The 15759-nt window shown below is 40.2% G+C and overlaps 12 protein-coding genes and 3 long non-coding RNA genes across 16 annotated transcripts; 9 read left to right on the forward strand and 6 right to left on the reverse strand.

Annotated features, from left to right (window-relative positions):
* Positions 1–7: 7 nt before the first annotated feature.
* LOC113564791 lies at positions 8–2168 on the forward strand. Its single transcript, XR_003408305.1, has 2 exons — positions 8–179; positions 1948–2168. It is a non-coding gene; the product is annotated as an uncharacterized LOC113564791 (long non-coding RNA).
* Positions 251–1177, reverse strand: LOC113564789 (histone H1). Its single transcript, XM_026983638.1, has one exon. It carries the CDS (start codon positions 1106–1108, stop codon positions 341–343), a length of 768 nt encoding a protein of 255 aa, XP_026839439.1. The 5' UTR covers positions 1109–1177; the 3' UTR covers positions 251–340.
* Positions 2169–3146: 978 nt separating the features above from the next.
* Positions 3147–3597, forward strand: LOC6556049 (histone H4). Its single transcript, XM_001982873.3, has one exon. It carries the CDS (start codon positions 3237–3239, stop codon positions 3546–3548), a length of 312 nt encoding a protein of 103 aa, XP_001982909.3. The 5' UTR covers positions 3147–3236; the 3' UTR covers positions 3549–3597.
* Positions 3598–3996: 399 nt separating this feature from the next.
* LOC6548669 (histone H2A) lies at positions 3997–4524 on the reverse strand. The gene has a single exon (XM_001973984.2). It carries the CDS (start codon positions 4433–4435, stop codon positions 4061–4063), a length of 375 nt encoding a protein of 124 aa, XP_001974020.1. The 5' UTR covers positions 4436–4524; the 3' UTR covers positions 3997–4060.
* Positions 4525–4583: 59 nt separating this feature from the next.
* On the forward strand, positions 4584–5079 carry LOC6556051 (histone H2B). Its single transcript, XM_001982875.2, has one exon. It carries the CDS (start codon positions 4662–4664, stop codon positions 5031–5033), a length of 372 nt encoding a protein of 123 aa, XP_001982911.1. The 5' UTR covers positions 4584–4661; the 3' UTR covers positions 5034–5079.
* Positions 5080–5119: 40 nt separating this feature from the next.
* Positions 5120–7280, forward strand: LOC113564792. Its single transcript, XR_003408306.1, has 2 exons — positions 5120–5291; positions 7060–7280. It is a non-coding gene; the product is annotated as an uncharacterized LOC113564792 (long non-coding RNA).
* On the reverse strand, positions 5363–6289 carry LOC113564788 (histone H1). The gene has a single exon (XM_026983637.1). It carries the CDS (start codon positions 6218–6220, stop codon positions 5453–5455), a length of 768 nt encoding a protein of 255 aa, XP_026839438.1. The 5' UTR covers positions 6221–6289; the 3' UTR covers positions 5363–5452.
* A 971-nt stretch (positions 7281–8251) lies between the features above and the next one.
* On the forward strand, positions 8252–8702 carry LOC113564802 (histone H4). Its single transcript, XM_026983650.1, has one exon. It carries the CDS (start codon positions 8342–8344, stop codon positions 8651–8653), a length of 312 nt encoding a protein of 103 aa, XP_026839451.1. The 5' UTR covers positions 8252–8341; the 3' UTR covers positions 8654–8702.
* A 398-nt stretch (positions 8703–9100) lies between these two features.
* LOC6549046 (histone H2A) lies at positions 9101–9628 on the reverse strand. The gene has a single exon (XM_001973994.2). It carries the CDS (start codon positions 9537–9539, stop codon positions 9165–9167), a length of 375 nt encoding a protein of 124 aa, XP_001974030.1. The 5' UTR covers positions 9540–9628; the 3' UTR covers positions 9101–9164.
* A 59-nt stretch (positions 9629–9687) lies between these two features.
* On the forward strand, positions 9688–10183 carry LOC113564801 (histone H2B). The gene has a single exon (XM_026983648.1). It carries the CDS (start codon positions 9766–9768, stop codon positions 10135–10137), a length of 372 nt encoding a protein of 123 aa, XP_026839449.1. The 5' UTR covers positions 9688–9765; the 3' UTR covers positions 10138–10183.
* A 40-nt stretch (positions 10184–10223) lies between these two features.
* LOC113564803 lies at positions 10224–12458 on the forward strand. Of its 2 annotated transcripts, none has more exons than XR_003408310.1 (2): positions 10224–10395; positions 12339–12458. It is a non-coding gene; the product is annotated as an uncharacterized LOC113564803 (long non-coding RNA). The 2 variants fall into 2 exon arrangements; XR_003408309.1 differs by having other exon boundaries at positions 12164–12384.
* Positions 10467–11393, reverse strand: LOC113564798 (histone H1). The gene has a single exon (XM_026983645.1). The coding sequence runs from the start codon at positions 11322–11324 to the stop codon at positions 10557–10559; it is 768 nt and encodes a 255-aa protein (XP_026839446.1). The 5' UTR covers positions 11325–11393; the 3' UTR covers positions 10467–10556.
* Positions 12459–13361: 903 nt separating the features above from the next.
* On the forward strand, positions 13362–13812 carry LOC6549045 (histone H4). The gene has a single exon (XM_026983649.1). The coding sequence runs from the start codon at positions 13452–13454 to the stop codon at positions 13761–13763; it is 312 nt and encodes a 103-aa protein (XP_026839450.1). The 5' UTR covers positions 13362–13451; the 3' UTR covers positions 13764–13812.
* Positions 13813–14210: 398 nt separating this feature from the next.
* On the reverse strand, positions 14211–14738 carry LOC113564799 (histone H2A). The gene has a single exon (XM_026983646.1). It carries the CDS (start codon positions 14647–14649, stop codon positions 14275–14277), a length of 375 nt encoding a protein of 124 aa, XP_026839447.1. The 5' UTR covers positions 14650–14738; the 3' UTR covers positions 14211–14274.
* Positions 14739–14797: 59 nt separating this feature from the next.
* LOC113564800 (histone H2B) lies at positions 14798–15293 on the forward strand. Its single transcript, XM_026983647.1, has one exon. The coding sequence runs from the start codon at positions 14876–14878 to the stop codon at positions 15245–15247; it is 372 nt and encodes a 123-aa protein (XP_026839448.1). The 5' UTR covers positions 14798–14875; the 3' UTR covers positions 15248–15293.
* Positions 15294–15759: the final 466 nt, after the last annotated feature.

Below are 15759 nucleotides of genomic sequence, written 5' to 3' on the forward strand. Positions count from 1 at the left end.
TTCAATTTACCAATCGTCTAATATGAATTTACCATTTTAACTCTACCGATAATATGGGTAAAATTTTTCAAATACAGACCGAAAAATCGGAAACGATAACTGAATACGCTCAACAAGCAACGTAATTCAATAACTAGACATGTATCGTTTTATTGTTGTTGCCAAAGTCTGCTAATAAGGTAAATGGAACATTTTAATTTACAAATAGTATTTGAATGATTTTTTTTCTCTTGCAAGTGAATGTTGTAGCCCTGAAAAGGGCTTGTTTAGACAAATTTCAGATCTAGAAATCTAAAATTTTGATTGCGAACATGTACCAACTACTGTACTTTTTCGCAATTTACTTCTTGGCAGCCGTAGTCTTTGCTTTCGGCTTCTTGGCGGTAGCAGAAATCGCTGCTTTCTTCGCCGTCTTTTTGGGTTTTGCAGACGCCGCTGGCTTCGCCTTTGGGGATTTGGCTGCTGCAGCCTTCGACTTCGCTGCGGTCGCCTTCGCCTTTGTTGCGGCGGGCTTCGACTTTACGATTCCAGTTTTCTTGTCATCCTTGGCTTTTGCCTTCTCCGTTTTCTTCTTCTCGGCAGTCTTTTTGGTGGCCACAGCCTTCTTAGCCTTGGGCTTTTTGTCAGCAGCCCCAGCGGCAGTTTTTTTGGCGGAGGCACCAGTCTTCTTGGAGGTTACCTTCTTGCTTTGCACTTTTTTCTCAACAGACAAAACCTTTAATTTTGCCTTCGGATCCTTATCTTTCTTGGCGGAAGCCGACAGTTTGAATGATCCAGATGCACCCTTTCCCTTTGTTTGGATAAGTTTTCCATTAACCACAGCCGATTTTAAGTACTTCTTGATGAATGGAGCTAGCTTTTGGGCGTCGCATTTATAAGTGGCAGTGATATATTTTTTTATGGCCAAAAGTGATGAGCCACCACGTTCCTTTAAGTTTTTAATGGAAGCGTCTACCATTTGCTGAGTTGGCGGATGTGACGGCGTCGCAGTGGCTTTCTTTGCCTTTGTGGCAGATGTAGATGCCTTTTTTGGGGCCACCTTCTTCTCAACTGACGCGGGCGTGGCAGCCACTGGAGAAGCGGACGTTGCAACTGCAGAATCAGACATATTTTTTTACTAAGAACACTTTTTTTCTTTAGAAAATGGCCCGCGCGTTGTCTGCCAACCTCCTTTGCTCGAATGAGAATCGAGGAGGAGAGCACTTTAACAATGCGACTGACAGCAGTCATTTACAACGTTGATGTTTGCTTGAAGTGCAACCTTTTTTTTAAATTTTTAGTGTTTAAATTCTATAGTTAATATAATGTTTTAATTTTTCTGGATTCTTAAATAATTATTGATTCACTATGCATTTTTAAAATGTTGATATATGCTTTTTGTGACGTTTTAATGTTGATACAACTTTAATATTCACATATTTAACTAGCGCAATTTATAAAAAAACATGTTTTAAAATCAGAAATAATGCAAATAATATAGTAGTTCCCAATGTTTATAAAAATTTCAACTTTCTACCTTTAGAAAAACATAAAAAAGAAGCGTCTATCATTAATTGAGATACTTTTTTACTCGATTTAAGTTGACAATGAATTACATACAAATTTTGCTTTACTGCATCATTCAGCAATTGTTTTCGACCATAAAAAATACAACAATTTTTAAAAACCATAGTTTTTTAATATTTTCACAAATTATTAATAGGTTTGCTCTAGTAGATTACACTTTTTTTGAATACTTATAAATAATTTGTCTGAAATAAATCAATTTCCCTGCCGTATATAAGCCTCGATGTAGTCATACTATGGTCACACAATGTTTTCATCAAATAAAAAATACGAAGCATACATTTTTTTATTATCTTTTTCTTTTATGTAATAGATATTGAATACTTCAACGTAATTAACCAATTTTAAGACTGTCTACTACAAAACTTTTATTTTTTTCAGACGTTTTAAGGGGAAGTGTCACTTGCTCCGTACGACTTCGTCAATAATATTCCCAACTTAAGTTATCACCAAGAAAAAAATACCAAATAGCAATTTTTATGTTATTAAATTCTGTTATTTTGTAAATATTGGACTCACCAATTTAATTACAATATTTTCAAATTGTCTTTCGCAGAATTTCAATTTTTTATAGATGATTGAAGGTCTAAAAGTCCCATGCTCCGTTTGTATTTCACTTTTATTACTCAAGGAAGTTAACAACAAGAAAAATATAAATCAACTGTTTATATATTAACCTTTTCTTTTATTTTATTAATTTTGGGCTAATAATTAAAATATCATTATTTTGATCCAGTTATTAGCAGAATTTATATTTTTTTTTTTACAAATGTTTGAAGGTCCAGTGCCGTTTGCCCCTAGAAAAAATTGTAGAACATCTATTTTTTTGTTATTTTGTTATTTTCTTGTAAAAAAAAAGGCTGCTAAAGCGAATTTTATTTCTCATTGAATGTAGTTTGTGGTCCTGAAAAGGACCGATTGTAGAGTATATGCTAGCGCTTTGGCTGCCAGTTGAAGCCGTGCCAATTTAAGCACGCTCGCCGCGGATGCGTCGCGCTAATTGGATGTCCTTGGGCATAATGGTGACACGCTTGGCATGAATGGCACACAAGTTGGTATCTTCAAAGAGACCAACCAGATAGGCTTCGCTAGCTTCTTGCAGGGCCATAACCGCCGAGCTCTGGAATCGCAAATCAGTCTTAAAATCCTGAGCGATTTCACGCACCAGACGCTGAAAAGGCAGTTTGCGGATCAAAAGCTCAGTGCTCTTTTGGTACCGACGGATCTCACGCAAGGCCACTGTTCCAGGGCGATAGCGATGGGGCTTCTTCACACCTCCGGTCGCAGGGGCACTCTTGCGAGCGGCCTTAGTAGCCAGTTGTTTGCGTGGCGCTTTTCCACCAGTCGATTTGCGTGCAGTTTGCTTCGTACGGGCCATTTCCGATTTGAGTTTTACCACAGTTCACGTTCACTTCTTCACGTTTCAAAACACAATAAACGATCAGAGCATTTGCTACCTACTTATATAGCAAGCGTGGATGGTGGAAAAGAGAAAGAGAAACAGATGCCATCTCATTTAACGAGCGAATAACGAAACGAACATATCGTTCGTACTCTCTCGGGTTTTTGGCGTTTTACGTATAAATAGGGGCACTCAGAAAATTTTGAAATTAGTTCTTTAGTGACTTTCGGGCTGTGTGTGTGTGCAGAATAGTATAAAACAGTGAAAAATGACTGGTCGTGGTAAAGGAGGCAAGGGCTTGGGAAAAGGTGGCGCCAAGCGACATCGCAAAGTGCTGCGTGATAACATCCAAGGAATCACGAAGCCTGCTATCCGCCGTTTGGCTCGTCGTGGCGGTGTGAAGCGCATATCTGGACTTATATACGAGGAAACGCGTGGCGTTCTGAAGGTTTTCTTGGAGAACGTAATTCGTGATGCCGTCACCTACACCGAACACGCCAAGCGGAAGACTGTTACTGCCATGGATGTTGTGTACGCTCTGAAGAGGCAAGGCCGCACCCTCTACGGATTTGGCGGTTAAAAAAAGAAGAGTACATCCTGTACTTCTATTAAGCAATCGGTCCTTTTCAGGACCACCATTCAGTTTTTAAAAGGAGGTACATTTTCAAAAGAAAAAAAAGGGTCTTTTTATTGTTTGAGAATTCCAAAAATGAGGTATTTGAGACTAAAACTAAATGGCGATCGTTCATAGCTCTTTCAGGTAGACGTAGACCAACGTTCGGGTGTTGTGTGTATACTATACCTTTATATATATATTCATAACAGACTGTACTGGTTCCAGACACCGCGTGTAAGTCTGCGTTGCCTTCGTGGTGTGCGAGTATTTAAAAAAAAAAAAAACTAGTTTGAATTTTTATAATAGAAAGCTTGAAAAACCGTTACTGCATAGCAACCTGCATTCAACATAGAAGAGAAAACATGACCATTCTTGATATAGTAATTTTTAATCTTTGGTAATAATTTGGTCGTCCTGAAAAGGACGGTTTGGATGACGATTTTATGTACAAGTTTTCGGCTCAGCTTTTGAAACGTTTAAGCCTTCTTCTCGGTCTTCTTGGGCAACAGAACAGCCTGTATGTTAGGCAACACTCCACCTTGGGCAATAGTGACGCCGGAGAGCAGCTTGTTTAACTCCTCGTCGTTACGGATGGCCAACTGCAGATGACGCGGAATAATTCTAGTCTTCTTGTTGTCACGAGCAGCATTGCCTGCCAACTCGAGAACCTCAGCAGCCAGATATTCCATTACGGCTGCTAGGTAAACTGGAGCGCCTGCACCAACACGCTCGGCGTAGTTACCCTTCCTGAGCAGGCGGTGAATACGGCCCACAGGGAATTGAAGACCGGCACGGTTGGAGCGGGACTTTGCCTTTCCCTTCACTTTGCCACCTTTTCCACGTCCAGACATTTTGCTTTGCGATTATTTCACTTAGATCACTGTACACACGGAACACGAATGCTTGTCGAACCCCGGCAGCGAAATATTTATACTTTTCCGTCTGTCAGCTCTCTTAGTTAGGGGTGGGTGACTAGACCTGAAATGATTGCTCGTAAAAAAGTATAAGAATGAACGCATTCGGAGCCCACATTACAATAAGTGAATTGTGTTTGTGAAATTATAAGTGAAGTGAATAATGCCGCCGAAAACTAGTGGAAAGGCAGCCAAGAAGGCTGGCAAGGCTCAGAAGAACATCACCAAGACCGACAAGAAAAAGAAGCGCAAGAGGAAGGAGAGCTATGCCATCTACATTTACAAGGTTCTCAAGCAGGTCCATCCTGACACCGGTATTTCGTCTAAGGCGATGAGCATAATGAACAGCTTTGTAAATGATATTTTCGAGCGCATTGCTGCCGAGGCGTCTCGTCTGGCTCACTACAATAAGCGCTCGACCATCACCAGTCGGGAAATCCAAACGGCTGTTCGCCTGCTTCTGCCCGGAGAGTTGGCTAAGCATGCTGTCAGTGAGGGAACCAAGGCTGTCACCAAGTACACCAGCTCCAAATAATTTCCTCCTGCGAGTGCGGACAAAAATCCAAAACGGCCCTTTTCAGGGCCACAATGTGTTTCATCAAAGAAATGTATTTTTCAATTTACCAATCGTCTAATATGAATTTACCATTTTAACTCTACCGATAATATGGGTAAAATTTTTCAAATACAGACCGAAAAATCGGAAACGATAACTGAATACGCTCAACAAGCAACGTAATTCAATAACTAGACATGTATCGTTTTATTGTTGTTGCCAAAGTCTGCTAATAAGGTAAATGGAACATTTTAATTTACAAATAGTATTTGAATGATTTTTTTTCTCTTGCAAGTGAATGTTGTAGCCCTGAAAAGGGCTTGTTTAGACAAATTTCAGATCTAGAAATCTAAAATTTTGATTGCGAACATGTACCAACTACTGTACTTTTTCGCAATTTACTTCTTGGCAGCCGTAGTCTTTGCTTTCGGCTTCTTGGCGGTAGCAGAAATCGCTGCTTTCTTCGCCGTCTTTTTGGGTTTTGCAGACGCCGCTGGCTTCGCCTTTGGGGATTTGGCTGCTGCAGCCTTCGACTTCGCTGCGGTCGCCTTCGCCTTTGTTGCGGCGGGCTTCGACTTTACGATTCCAGTTTTCTTGTCATCCTTGGCTTTTGCCTTCTCCGTTTTCTTCTTCTCGGCAGTCTTTTTGGTGGCCACAGCCTTCTTAGCCTTGGGCTTTTTGTCAGCAGCCCCAGCGGCAGTTTTTTTGGCGGAGGCACCAGTCTTCTTGGAGGTTACCTTCTTGCTTTGCACTTTTTTCTCAACAGACAAAACCTTTAATTTTGCCTTCGGATCCTTATCTTTCTTGGCGGAAGCCGACAGTTTGAATGATCCAGATGCACCCTTTCCCTTTGTTTGGATAAGTTTTCCATTAACCACAGCCGATTTTAAGTACTTCTTGATGAATGGAGCTAGCTTTTGGGCGTCGCATTTATAAGTGGCAGTGATATATTTTTTTATGGCCAAAAGTGATGAGCCACCACGTTCCTTTAAGTTTTTAATGGAAGCGTCTACCATTTGCTGAGTTGGCGGATGTGACGGCGTCGCAGTGGCTTTCTTTGCCTTTGTGGCAGATGTAGATGCCTTTTTTGGGGCCACCTTCTTCTCAACTGACGCGGGCGTGGCAGCCACTGGAGAAGCGGACGTTGCAACTGCAGAATCAGACATATTTTTTTACTAAGAACACTTTTTTTCTTTAGAAAATGGCCCGCGCGTTGTCTGCCAACCTCCTTTGCTCGAATGAGAATCGAGGAGGAGAGCACTTTAACAATGCGACTGACAGCAGTCATTTACAACGTTGATGTTTGCTTGAAGTGCAACCTTTTTTTTAAATTTTTAGTGTTTAAATTCTATAGTTAATATAATGTTTTAATTTTTCTGGATTCTTAAATAATTATTGATTCACTATGCATTTTTAAAATGTTGATATATGCTTTTTGTGACGTTTTAATGTTGATACAACTTTAATATTCACATATTTAACTAGCGCAATTTATAAAAAAACATGTTTTAAAATCAGAAATAATGCAAATAATATAGTAGTTCCCAATGTTTATAAAAATTTCAACTTTCTACCTTTAGAAAAACATAAAAAAGAAGCGTCTATCATTAATTGAGATACTTTTTTACTCGATTTAAGTTGACAATGAATTACATACAAATTTTGCTTTACTGCATCATTCAGCAATTGTTTTCGACCATAAAAAATACAACAATTTTTAAAAACCATAGTTTTTTAATATTTTCACAAATTATTAATAGGTTTGCTCTAGTAGATTACACTTTTTTTGAATACTTATAAATAATTTGTCTGAAATAAATCAATTTCCCTGCCGTATATAAGCCTCGATGTAGTCATACTATGGTCACACAATGTTTTCATCAAATAAAAAATACGAAGCATACATTTTTTTATTATCTTTTTCTTTTATGTAATAGATATTGAATACTTCAACGTAATTAACCAATTTTAAGACTGTCTACTACAAAACTTTTATTTTTTTCAGACGTTTTAAGGGGAAGTGTCACTTGCTCCGTACGACTTCGTCAATAATATTCCCAACTTAAGTTATCACCAAGAAAAAAATACCAAATAGCAATTTTTATGTTATTAAATTCTGTTATTTTGTAAATATTGGACTCACCAATTTAATTACAATATTTTCAAATTGTCTTTCGCAGAATTTCAATTTTTTATAGATGATTGAAGGTCTAAAAGTCCCATGCTCCGTTTGTATTTCACTTTTATTACTCAAGGAAGTTAACAACAAGAAAAATATAAATCAACTGTTTATATATTAACCTTTTCTTTTATTTTATTAATTTTGGGCTAATAATTAAAATATCATTATTTTGATCCAGTTATTAGCAGAATTTATATTTTTTTTTTTACAAATGTTTGAAGGTCCAGTGCCGTTTGCCCCTAGAAAAAATTGTAGAACATCTATTTTTTTTGTTATTTTCTTGTAAAAAAAAAGGCTGCTAAAGCGAATTTTATTTCTCATTGAATGTAGTTTGTGGTCCTGAAAAGGACCGATTGTAGAGTATATGCTAGCGCTTTGGCTGCCAGTTGAAGCCGTGCCAATTTAAGCACGCTCGCCGCGGATGCGTCGCGCTAATTGGATGTCCTTGGGCATAATGGTGACACGCTTGGCATGAATGGCACACAAGTTGGTATCTTCAAAGAGACCAACCAGATAGGCTTCGCTAGCTTCTTGCAGGGCCATAACCGCCGAGCTCTGGAATCGCAAATCAGTCTTAAAATCCTGAGCGATTTCACGCACCAGACGCTGAAAAGGCAGTTTGCGGATCAAAAGCTCAGTGCTCTTTTGGTACCGACGGATCTCACGCAAGGCCACTGTTCCAGGGCGATAGCGATGGGGCTTCTTCACACCTCCGGTCGCAGGGGCACTCTTGCGAGCGGCCTTAGTAGCCAGTTGTTTGCGTGGCGCTTTTCCACCAGTCGATTTGCGTGCAGTTTGCTTCGTACGGGCCATTTCCGATTTGAGTTTTACCACAGTTCACGTTCACTTCTTCACGTTTCAAAACACAATAAACGATCAGAGCATTTGCTACCTACTTATATAGCAAGCGTGGATGGTGGAAAAGAGAAAGAGAAACAGATGCCATCTCATTTAACGAGCGAATAACGAAACGAACATATCGTTCGTACTCTCTCGGGTTTTTGGCGTTTTACGTATAAATAGGGGCACTCAGAAAATTTTGAAATTAGTTCTTTAGTGACTTTCGGGCTGTGTGTGTGTGCAGAATAGTATAAAACAGTGAAAAATGACTGGTCGTGGTAAAGGAGGCAAGGGCTTGGGAAAAGGTGGCGCCAAGCGACATCGCAAAGTGCTGCGTGATAACATCCAAGGAATCACGAAGCCTGCTATCCGCCGTTTGGCTCGTCGTGGCGGTGTGAAGCGCATATCTGGACTTATATACGAGGAAACGCGTGGCGTTCTGAAGGTTTTCTTGGAGAACGTAATTCGTGATGCCGTCACCTACACCGAACACGCCAAGCGGAAGACTGTTACTGCCATGGATGTTGTGTACGCTCTGAAGAGGCAAGGCCGCACCCTCTACGGATTTGGCGGTTAAAAAAAGAAGAGTACATCCTGTACTTCTATTAAGCAATCGGTCCTTTTCAGGACCACCATTCAGTTTTTAAAAGGAGGTACATTTTCAAAAGAAAAAAAAGGGTCTTTTTATTGTTTGAGAATTCCAAAAATGAGGTATTTGAGACTAAAACTAAATGGCGATCGTTCATAGCTCTTTCAGGTAGACGTAGACCAACGTTCGGGTGTTGTGTGTATACTATACCTTTATATATATATTCATAACAGACTGTACTGGTTCCAGACACCGCGTGTAAGTCTGCGTTGCCTTCGTGGTGTGCGAGTATTTAAAAAAAAAAAAAACTAGTTTGAATTTTTATAATAGAAAGCTTGAAAAACCGTACTGCATAGCAACCTGCATTCAACATAGAAGAGAAAACATGACCATTCTTGATATAGTAATTTTTAATCTTTGGTAATAATTTGGTCGTCCTGAAAAGGACGGTTTGGATGACGATTTTATGTACAAGTTTTCGGCTCAGCTTTTGAAACGTTTAAGCCTTCTTCTCGGTCTTCTTGGGCAACAGAACAGCCTGTATGTTAGGCAACACTCCACCTTGGGCAATAGTGACGCCGGAGAGCAGCTTGTTTAACTCCTCGTCGTTACGGATGGCCAACTGCAGATGACGCGGAATAATTCTAGTCTTCTTGTTGTCACGAGCAGCATTGCCTGCCAACTCGAGAACCTCAGCAGCCAGATATTCCATTACGGCTGCTAGGTAAACTGGAGCGCCTGCACCAACACGCTCGGCGTAGTTACCCTTCCTGAGCAGGCGGTGAATACGGCCCACAGGGAATTGAAGACCGGCACGGTTGGAGCGGGACTTTGCCTTTCCCTTCACTTTGCCACCTTTTCCACGTCCAGACATTTTGCTTTGCGATTATTTCACTTAGATCACTGTACACACGGAACACGAATGCTTGTCGAACCCCGGCAGCGAAATATTTATACTTTTCCGTCTGTCAGCTCTCTTAGTTAGGGGTGGGTGACTAGACCTGAAATGATTGCTCGTAAAAAAGTATAAGAATGAACGCATTCGGAGCCCACATTACAATAAGTGAATTGTGTTTGTGAAATTATAAGTGAAGTGAATAATGCCGCCGAAAACTAGTGGAAAGGCAGCCAAGAAGGCTGGCAAGGCTCAGAAGAACATCACCAAGACCGACAAGAAAAAGAAGCGCAAGAGGAAGGAGAGCTATGCCATCTACATTTACAAGGTTCTCAAGCAGGTCCATCCTGACACCGGTATTTCGTCTAAGGCGATGAGCATAATGAACAGCTTTGTAAATGATATTTTCGAGCGCATTGCTGCCGAGGCGTCTCGTCTGGCTCACTACAATAAGCGCTCGACCATCACCAGTCGGGAAATCCAAACGGCTGTTCGCCTGCTTCTGCCCGGAGAGTTGGCTAAGCATGCTGTCAGTGAGGGAACCAAGGCTGTCACCAAGTACACCAGCTCCAAATAATTTCCTCCTGCGAGTGCGGACAAAAATCCAAAACGGCCCTTTTCAGGGCCACAATGTGTTTCATCAAAGAAATGTATTTTTCAATTTACCAATCGTCTAATATGAATTTACCATTTTAACTCTACCGATAATATGGGTAAAATTTTTCAAATACAGACCGAAAAATCGGAAACGATAACTGAATACGCTCAACAAGCAACGTAATTCAATAACTAGACATGTATCGTTTTATTGTTGTTGCCAAAGTCTGCTAATAAGGTAAATGGAACATTTTAATTTACAAATAGTATTTGAATGATTTTTTTTCTCTTGCAAGTGAATGTTGTAGCCCTGAAAAGGGCTTGTTTAGACAAATTTCAGATCTAGAAATCTAAAATTTTGATTGCGAACATGTACCAACTACTGTACTTTTTCGCAATTTACTTCTTGGCAGCCGTAGTCTTTGCTTTCGGCTTCTTGGCGGTAGCAGAAATCGCTGCTTTCTTCGCCGTCTTTTTGGGTTTTGCAGACGCCGCTGGCTTCGCCTTTGGGGATTTGGCTGCTGCAGCCTTCGACTTCGCTGCGGTCGCCTTCGCCTTTGTTGCGGCGGGCTTCGACTTTACGATTCCAGTTTTCTTGTCATCCTTGGCTTTTGCCTTCTCCGTTTTCTTCTTCTCGGCAGTCTTTTTGGTGGCCACAGCCTTCTTAGCCTTGGGCTTTTTGTCAGCAGCCCCAGCGGCAGTTTTTTTGGCGGAGGCACCAGTCTTCTTGGAGGTTACCTTCTTGCTTTGCACTTTTTTCTCAACAGACAAAACCTTTAATTTTGCCTTCGGATCCTTATCTTTCTTGGCGGAAGCCGACAGTTTGAATGATCCAGATGCACCCTTTCCCTTTGTTTGGATAAGTTTTCCATTAACCACAGCCGATTTTAAGTACTTCTTGATGAATGGAGCTAGCTTTTGGGCGTCGCATTTATAAGTGGCAGTGATATATTTTTTTATGGCCAAAAGTGATGAGCCACCACGTTCCTTTAAGTTTTTAATGGAAGCGTCTACCATTTGCTGAGTTGGCGGATGTGACGGCGTCGCAGTGGCTTTCTTTGCCTTTGTGGCAGATGTAGATGCCTTTTTTGGGGCCACCTTCTTCTCAACTGACGCGGGCGTGGCAGCCACTGGAGAAGCGGACGTTGCAACTGCAGAATCAGACATATTTTTTTACTAAGAACACTTTTTTTCTTTAGAAAATGGCCCGCGCGTTGTCTGCCAACCTCCTTTGCTCGAATGAGAATCGAGGAGGAGAGCACTTTAACAATGCGACTGACAGCAGTCATTTACAACGTTGATGTTTGCTTGAAGTGCAACCTTTTTTTTAAATTTTTAGTGTTTAAATTCTATAGTTAATATAATGTTTTAATTTTTCTGGATTCTTAAATAATTATTGATTCACTATGCATTTTTAAAATGTTGATATATGCTTTTTGTGACGTTTTAATGTTGATACAACTTTAATATTCACATATTTAACTAGCGCAATTTATAAAAAAACATGTTTTAAAATCAGAAATAATGCAAATAATATAGTAGTTCCCAATGTTTATAAAAATTTCAACTTTCTACCTTTAGAAAAACATAAAAAAGAAGCGTCTATCATTAATTGAGATACTTTTTTACTCGATTTAAGTTGACAATGAATTACATACAAATTTTGCTTTACTGCATCATTCAGCAATTGTTTTCGACCATAAAAAATACAACAATTTTTAAAAACCATAGTTTTTTAATATTTTCACAAATTATTAATAGGTTTGCTCTAGTAGATTACACTTTTTTTGAATACTTATAAATAATTTGTCTGAAATAAATCAATTTCCCTGCCGTATATAAGCCTCGATGTAGTCATACTATGGTCACACAATGTTTTCATCAAATAAAAAATACGAAGCATACATTTTTTTATTATCTTTTTCTTTTATGTAATAGATATTGAATACTTCAACGTAATTAACCAATTTTAAGACTGTCTACTACAAAACTTTTATTTTTTTCAGACGTTTTAAGGGGAAGTGTCACTTGCTCCGTACGACTTCGTCAATAATATTCCCAACTTAAGTTATCACCAAGAAAAAAATACCAAATAGCAATTTTTATGTTATTAAATTCTGTTATTTTGTAAATATTGGACTCACCAATTTAATTACAATATTTTCAAATTGTCTTTCGCAGAATTTCAATTTTTTATAGATGATTGAAGGTCTAAAAGTCCCATGCTCCGTTTGTATTTCACTTTTATTACTCAAGGAAGTTAACAACAAGAAAAATATAAATCAACTGTTTATATATTAACCTTTTCTTTTATTTTATTAATTTTGGGCTAATAATTAAAATATCATTATTTTGATCCAGTTATTAGCAGAATTTATATTTTTTTTTTTACAAATGTTTGAAGGTCCAGTGCCGTTTGCCCCTAGAAAAAATTGTAGAACATCTATTTTTTGTTATTTTGTTATTTTCTTGTAAAAAAAAAGGCTGCTAAAGCGAATTTTATTTCTCATTGAATGTAGTTTGTGGTCCTGAAAAGGACCGATTGTAGAGTATATGCTAGCGCTTTGGCTGCCAGTTGAAGCCGTGCCAATTTAAGCACGCTCGCCGCGGATGCGTCGCGCTAATTGGATGTCCTTGGGCATAATGGTGACACGCTTGGCATGAATGGCACACAAGTTGGTATCTTCAAAGAGACCAACCAGATAGGCTTCGCTAGCTTCTTGCAGGGCCATAACCGCCGAGCTCTGGAATCGCAAATCAGTCTTAAAATCCTGAGCGATTTCACGCACCAGACGCTGAAAAGGCAGTTTGCGGATCAAAAGCTCAGTGCTCTTTTGGTACCGACGGATCTCACGCAAGGCCACTGTTCCAGGGCGATAGCGATGGGGCTTCTTCACACCTCCGGTCGCAGGGGCACTCTTGCGAGCGGCCTTAGTAGCCAGTTGTTTGCGTGGCGCTTTTCCACCAGTCGATTTGCGTGCAGTTTGCTTCGTACGGGCCATTTCCGATTTGAGTTTTACCACAGTTCACGTTCACTTCTTCACGTTTCAAAACACAATAAACGATCAGAGCATTTGCTACCTACTTATATAGCAAGCGTGGATGGTGGAAAAGAGAAAGAGAAACAGATGCCATCTCATTTAACGAGCGAATAACGAAACGAACATATCGTTCGTACTCTCTCGGGTTTTTGGCGTTTTACGTATAAATAGGGGCACTCAGAAAATTTTGAAATTAGTTCTTTAGTGACTTTCGGGCTGTGTGTGTGTGCAGAATAGTATAAAACAGTGAAAAATGACTGGTCGTGGTAAAGGAGGCAAGGGCTTGGGAAAAGGTGGCGCCAAGCGACATCGCAAAGTGCTGCGTGATAACATCCAAGGAATCACGAAGCCTGCTATCCGCCGTTTGGCTCGTCGTGGCGGTGTGAAGCGCATATCTGGACTTATATACGAGGAAACGCGTGGCGTTCTGAAGGTTTTCTTGGAGAACGTAATTCGTGATGCCGTCACCTACACCGAACACGCCAAGCGGAAGACTGTTACTGCCATGGATGTTGTGTACGCTCTGAAGAGGCAAGGCCGCACCCTCTACGGATTTGGCGGTTAAAAAAAGAAGAGTACATCCTGTACTTCTATTAAGCAATCGGTCCTTTTCAGGACCACCATTCAGTTTTTAAAAGGAGGTACATTTTCAAAAGAAAAAAAAGGGTCTTTTTATTGTTTGAGAATTCCAAAAATGAGGTATTTGAGACTAAAACTAAATGGCGATCGTTCATAGCTCTTTCAGGTAGACGTAGACCAACGTTCGGGTGTTGTGTGTATACTATACCTTTATATATATATTCATAACAGACTGTACTGGTTCCAGACACCGCGTGTAAGTCTGCGTTGCCTTCGTGGTGTGCGAGTATTTAAAAAAAAAAAAAACTAGTTTGAATTTTTATAATAGAAAGCTTGAAAAACCGTTCTGCATAGCAACCTGCATTCAACATAGAAGAGAAAACATGACCATTCTTGATATAGTAATTTTTAATCTTTGGTAATAATTTGGTCGTCCTGAAAAGGACGGTTTGGATGACGATTTTATGTACAAGTTTTCGGCTCAGCTTTTGAAACGTTTAAGCCTTCTTCTCGGTCTTCTTGGGCAACAGAACAGCCTGTATGTTAGGCAACACTCCACCTTGGGCAATAGTGACGCCGGAGAGCAGCTTGTTTAACTCCTCGTCGTTACGGATGGCCAACTGCAGATGACGCGGAATAATTCTAGTCTTCTTGTTGTCACGAGCAGCATTGCCTGCCAACTCGAGAACCTCAGCAGCCAGATATTCCATTACGGCTGCTAGGTAAACTGGAGCGCCTGCACCAACACGCTCGGCGTAGTTACCCTTCCTGAGCAGGCGGTGAATACGGCCCACAGGGAATTGAAGACCGGCACGGTTGGAGCGGGACTTTGCCTTTCCCTTCACTTTGCCACCTTTTCCACGTCCAGACATTTTGCTTTGCGATTATTTCACTTAGATCACTGTACACACGGAACACGAATGCTTGTCGAACCCCGGCAGCGAAATATTTATACTTTTCCGTCTGTCAGCTCTCTTAGTTAGGGGTGGGTGACTAGACCTGAAATGATTGCTCGTAAAAAAGTATAAGAATGAACGCATTCGGAGCCCACATTACAATAAGTGAATTGTGTTTGTGAAATTATAAGTGAAGTGAATAATGCCGCCGAAAACTAGTGGAAAGGCAGCCAAGAAGGCTGGCAAGGCTCAGAAGAACATCACCAAGACCGACAAGAAAAAGAAGCGCAAGAGGAAGGAGAGCTATGCCATCTACATTTACAAGGTTCTCAAGCAGGTCCATCCTGACACCGGTATTTCGTCTAAGGCGATGAGCATAATGAACAGCTTTGTAAATGATATTTTCGAGCGCATTGCTGCCGAGGCGTCTCGTCTGGCTCACTACAATAAGCGCTCGACCATCACCAGTCGGGAAATCCAAACGGCTGTTCGCCTGCTTCTGCCCGGAGAGTTGGCTAAGCATGCTGTCAGTGAGGGAACCAAGGCTGTCACCAAGTACACCAGCTCCAAATAATTTCCTCCTGCGAGTGCGGACAAAAATCCAAAACGGCCCTTTTCAGGGCCACAATGTGTTTCATCAAAGAAATGTATTTTTCAATTTACCAATCGTCTAATATGAATTTACCATTTTAACTCTACCGATAATATGGGTAAAATTTTTCAAATACAGACCGAAAAATCGGAAACGATAACTGAATACGCTCAACAAGCAACGTAATTCAATAACTAGACATGTATCGTTTTATTGTTGTTGCCAAAGTCTGCTAATAAGGTAAATGGAACATTTTAATTTACAAATAGTATTTGAATGATTTTTTTTCTCTTGCAAGTGAATGTTGTAGCCCTGAAAAGGGCTTGTTTAGACAAATTTCAGATCTAGAAATCTAAAATTTTGATTGCGAACATGTACCAACTACTGTACTTTTTCGCAATTTACTTCTTGGCAGCCGTAGTCTTTGCTTTCGGCTTCTTGGCGGTAGCAGAAATCGCTGCTTTCTTCGCCGTCTTTTTGGGTTTTGCAGACGC

Source organism: Drosophila erecta, unplaced genomic scaffold, assembly GCF_003286155.1.
Source record: "Drosophila erecta strain 14021-0224.00,06,07 unplaced genomic scaffold, DereRS2 tig00000975-arrow-arrow-pilon, whole genome shotgun sequence".
NCBI lineage: Eukaryota > Metazoa > Arthropoda > Insecta > Diptera > Drosophilidae > Drosophila > Drosophila erecta.

Excerpts from the sequence above, each read along its gene's own strand:
- LOC113564789 (XM_026983638.1), bottom strand. The coding sequence starts at position 1,108 with ATGTCTGATTCTGCAGTTGCAACGTCCGCTTCTCCAGTGGCTGCCACG.
- LOC6556049 (XM_001982873.3), top strand. The coding sequence starts at position 3,237 with ATGACTGGTCGTGGTAAAGGAGGCAAGGGCTTGGGAAAAGGTGGCGCC.
- LOC6548669 (XM_001973984.2), bottom strand. The coding sequence starts at position 4,435 with ATGTCTGGACGTGGAAAAGGTGGCAAAGTGAAGGGAAAGGCAAAGTCC.
- LOC6556051 (XM_001982875.2), top strand. The coding sequence starts at position 4,662 with ATGCCGCCGAAAACTAGTGGAAAGGCAGCCAAGAAGGCTGGCAAGGCT.
- LOC113564788 (XM_026983637.1), bottom strand. The coding sequence starts at position 6,220 with ATGTCTGATTCTGCAGTTGCAACGTCCGCTTCTCCAGTGGCTGCCACG.
- LOC113564802 (XM_026983650.1), top strand. The coding sequence starts at position 8,342 with ATGACTGGTCGTGGTAAAGGAGGCAAGGGCTTGGGAAAAGGTGGCGCC.
- LOC6549046 (XM_001973994.2), bottom strand. The coding sequence starts at position 9,539 with ATGTCTGGACGTGGAAAAGGTGGCAAAGTGAAGGGAAAGGCAAAGTCC.
- LOC113564801 (XM_026983648.1), top strand. The coding sequence starts at position 9,766 with ATGCCGCCGAAAACTAGTGGAAAGGCAGCCAAGAAGGCTGGCAAGGCT.
- LOC113564798 (XM_026983645.1), bottom strand. The coding sequence starts at position 11,324 with ATGTCTGATTCTGCAGTTGCAACGTCCGCTTCTCCAGTGGCTGCCACG.
- LOC6549045 (XM_026983649.1), top strand. The coding sequence starts at position 13,452 with ATGACTGGTCGTGGTAAAGGAGGCAAGGGCTTGGGAAAAGGTGGCGCC.
- LOC113564799 (XM_026983646.1), bottom strand. The coding sequence starts at position 14,649 with ATGTCTGGACGTGGAAAAGGTGGCAAAGTGAAGGGAAAGGCAAAGTCC.
- LOC113564800 (XM_026983647.1), top strand. The coding sequence starts at position 14,876 with ATGCCGCCGAAAACTAGTGGAAAGGCAGCCAAGAAGGCTGGCAAGGCT.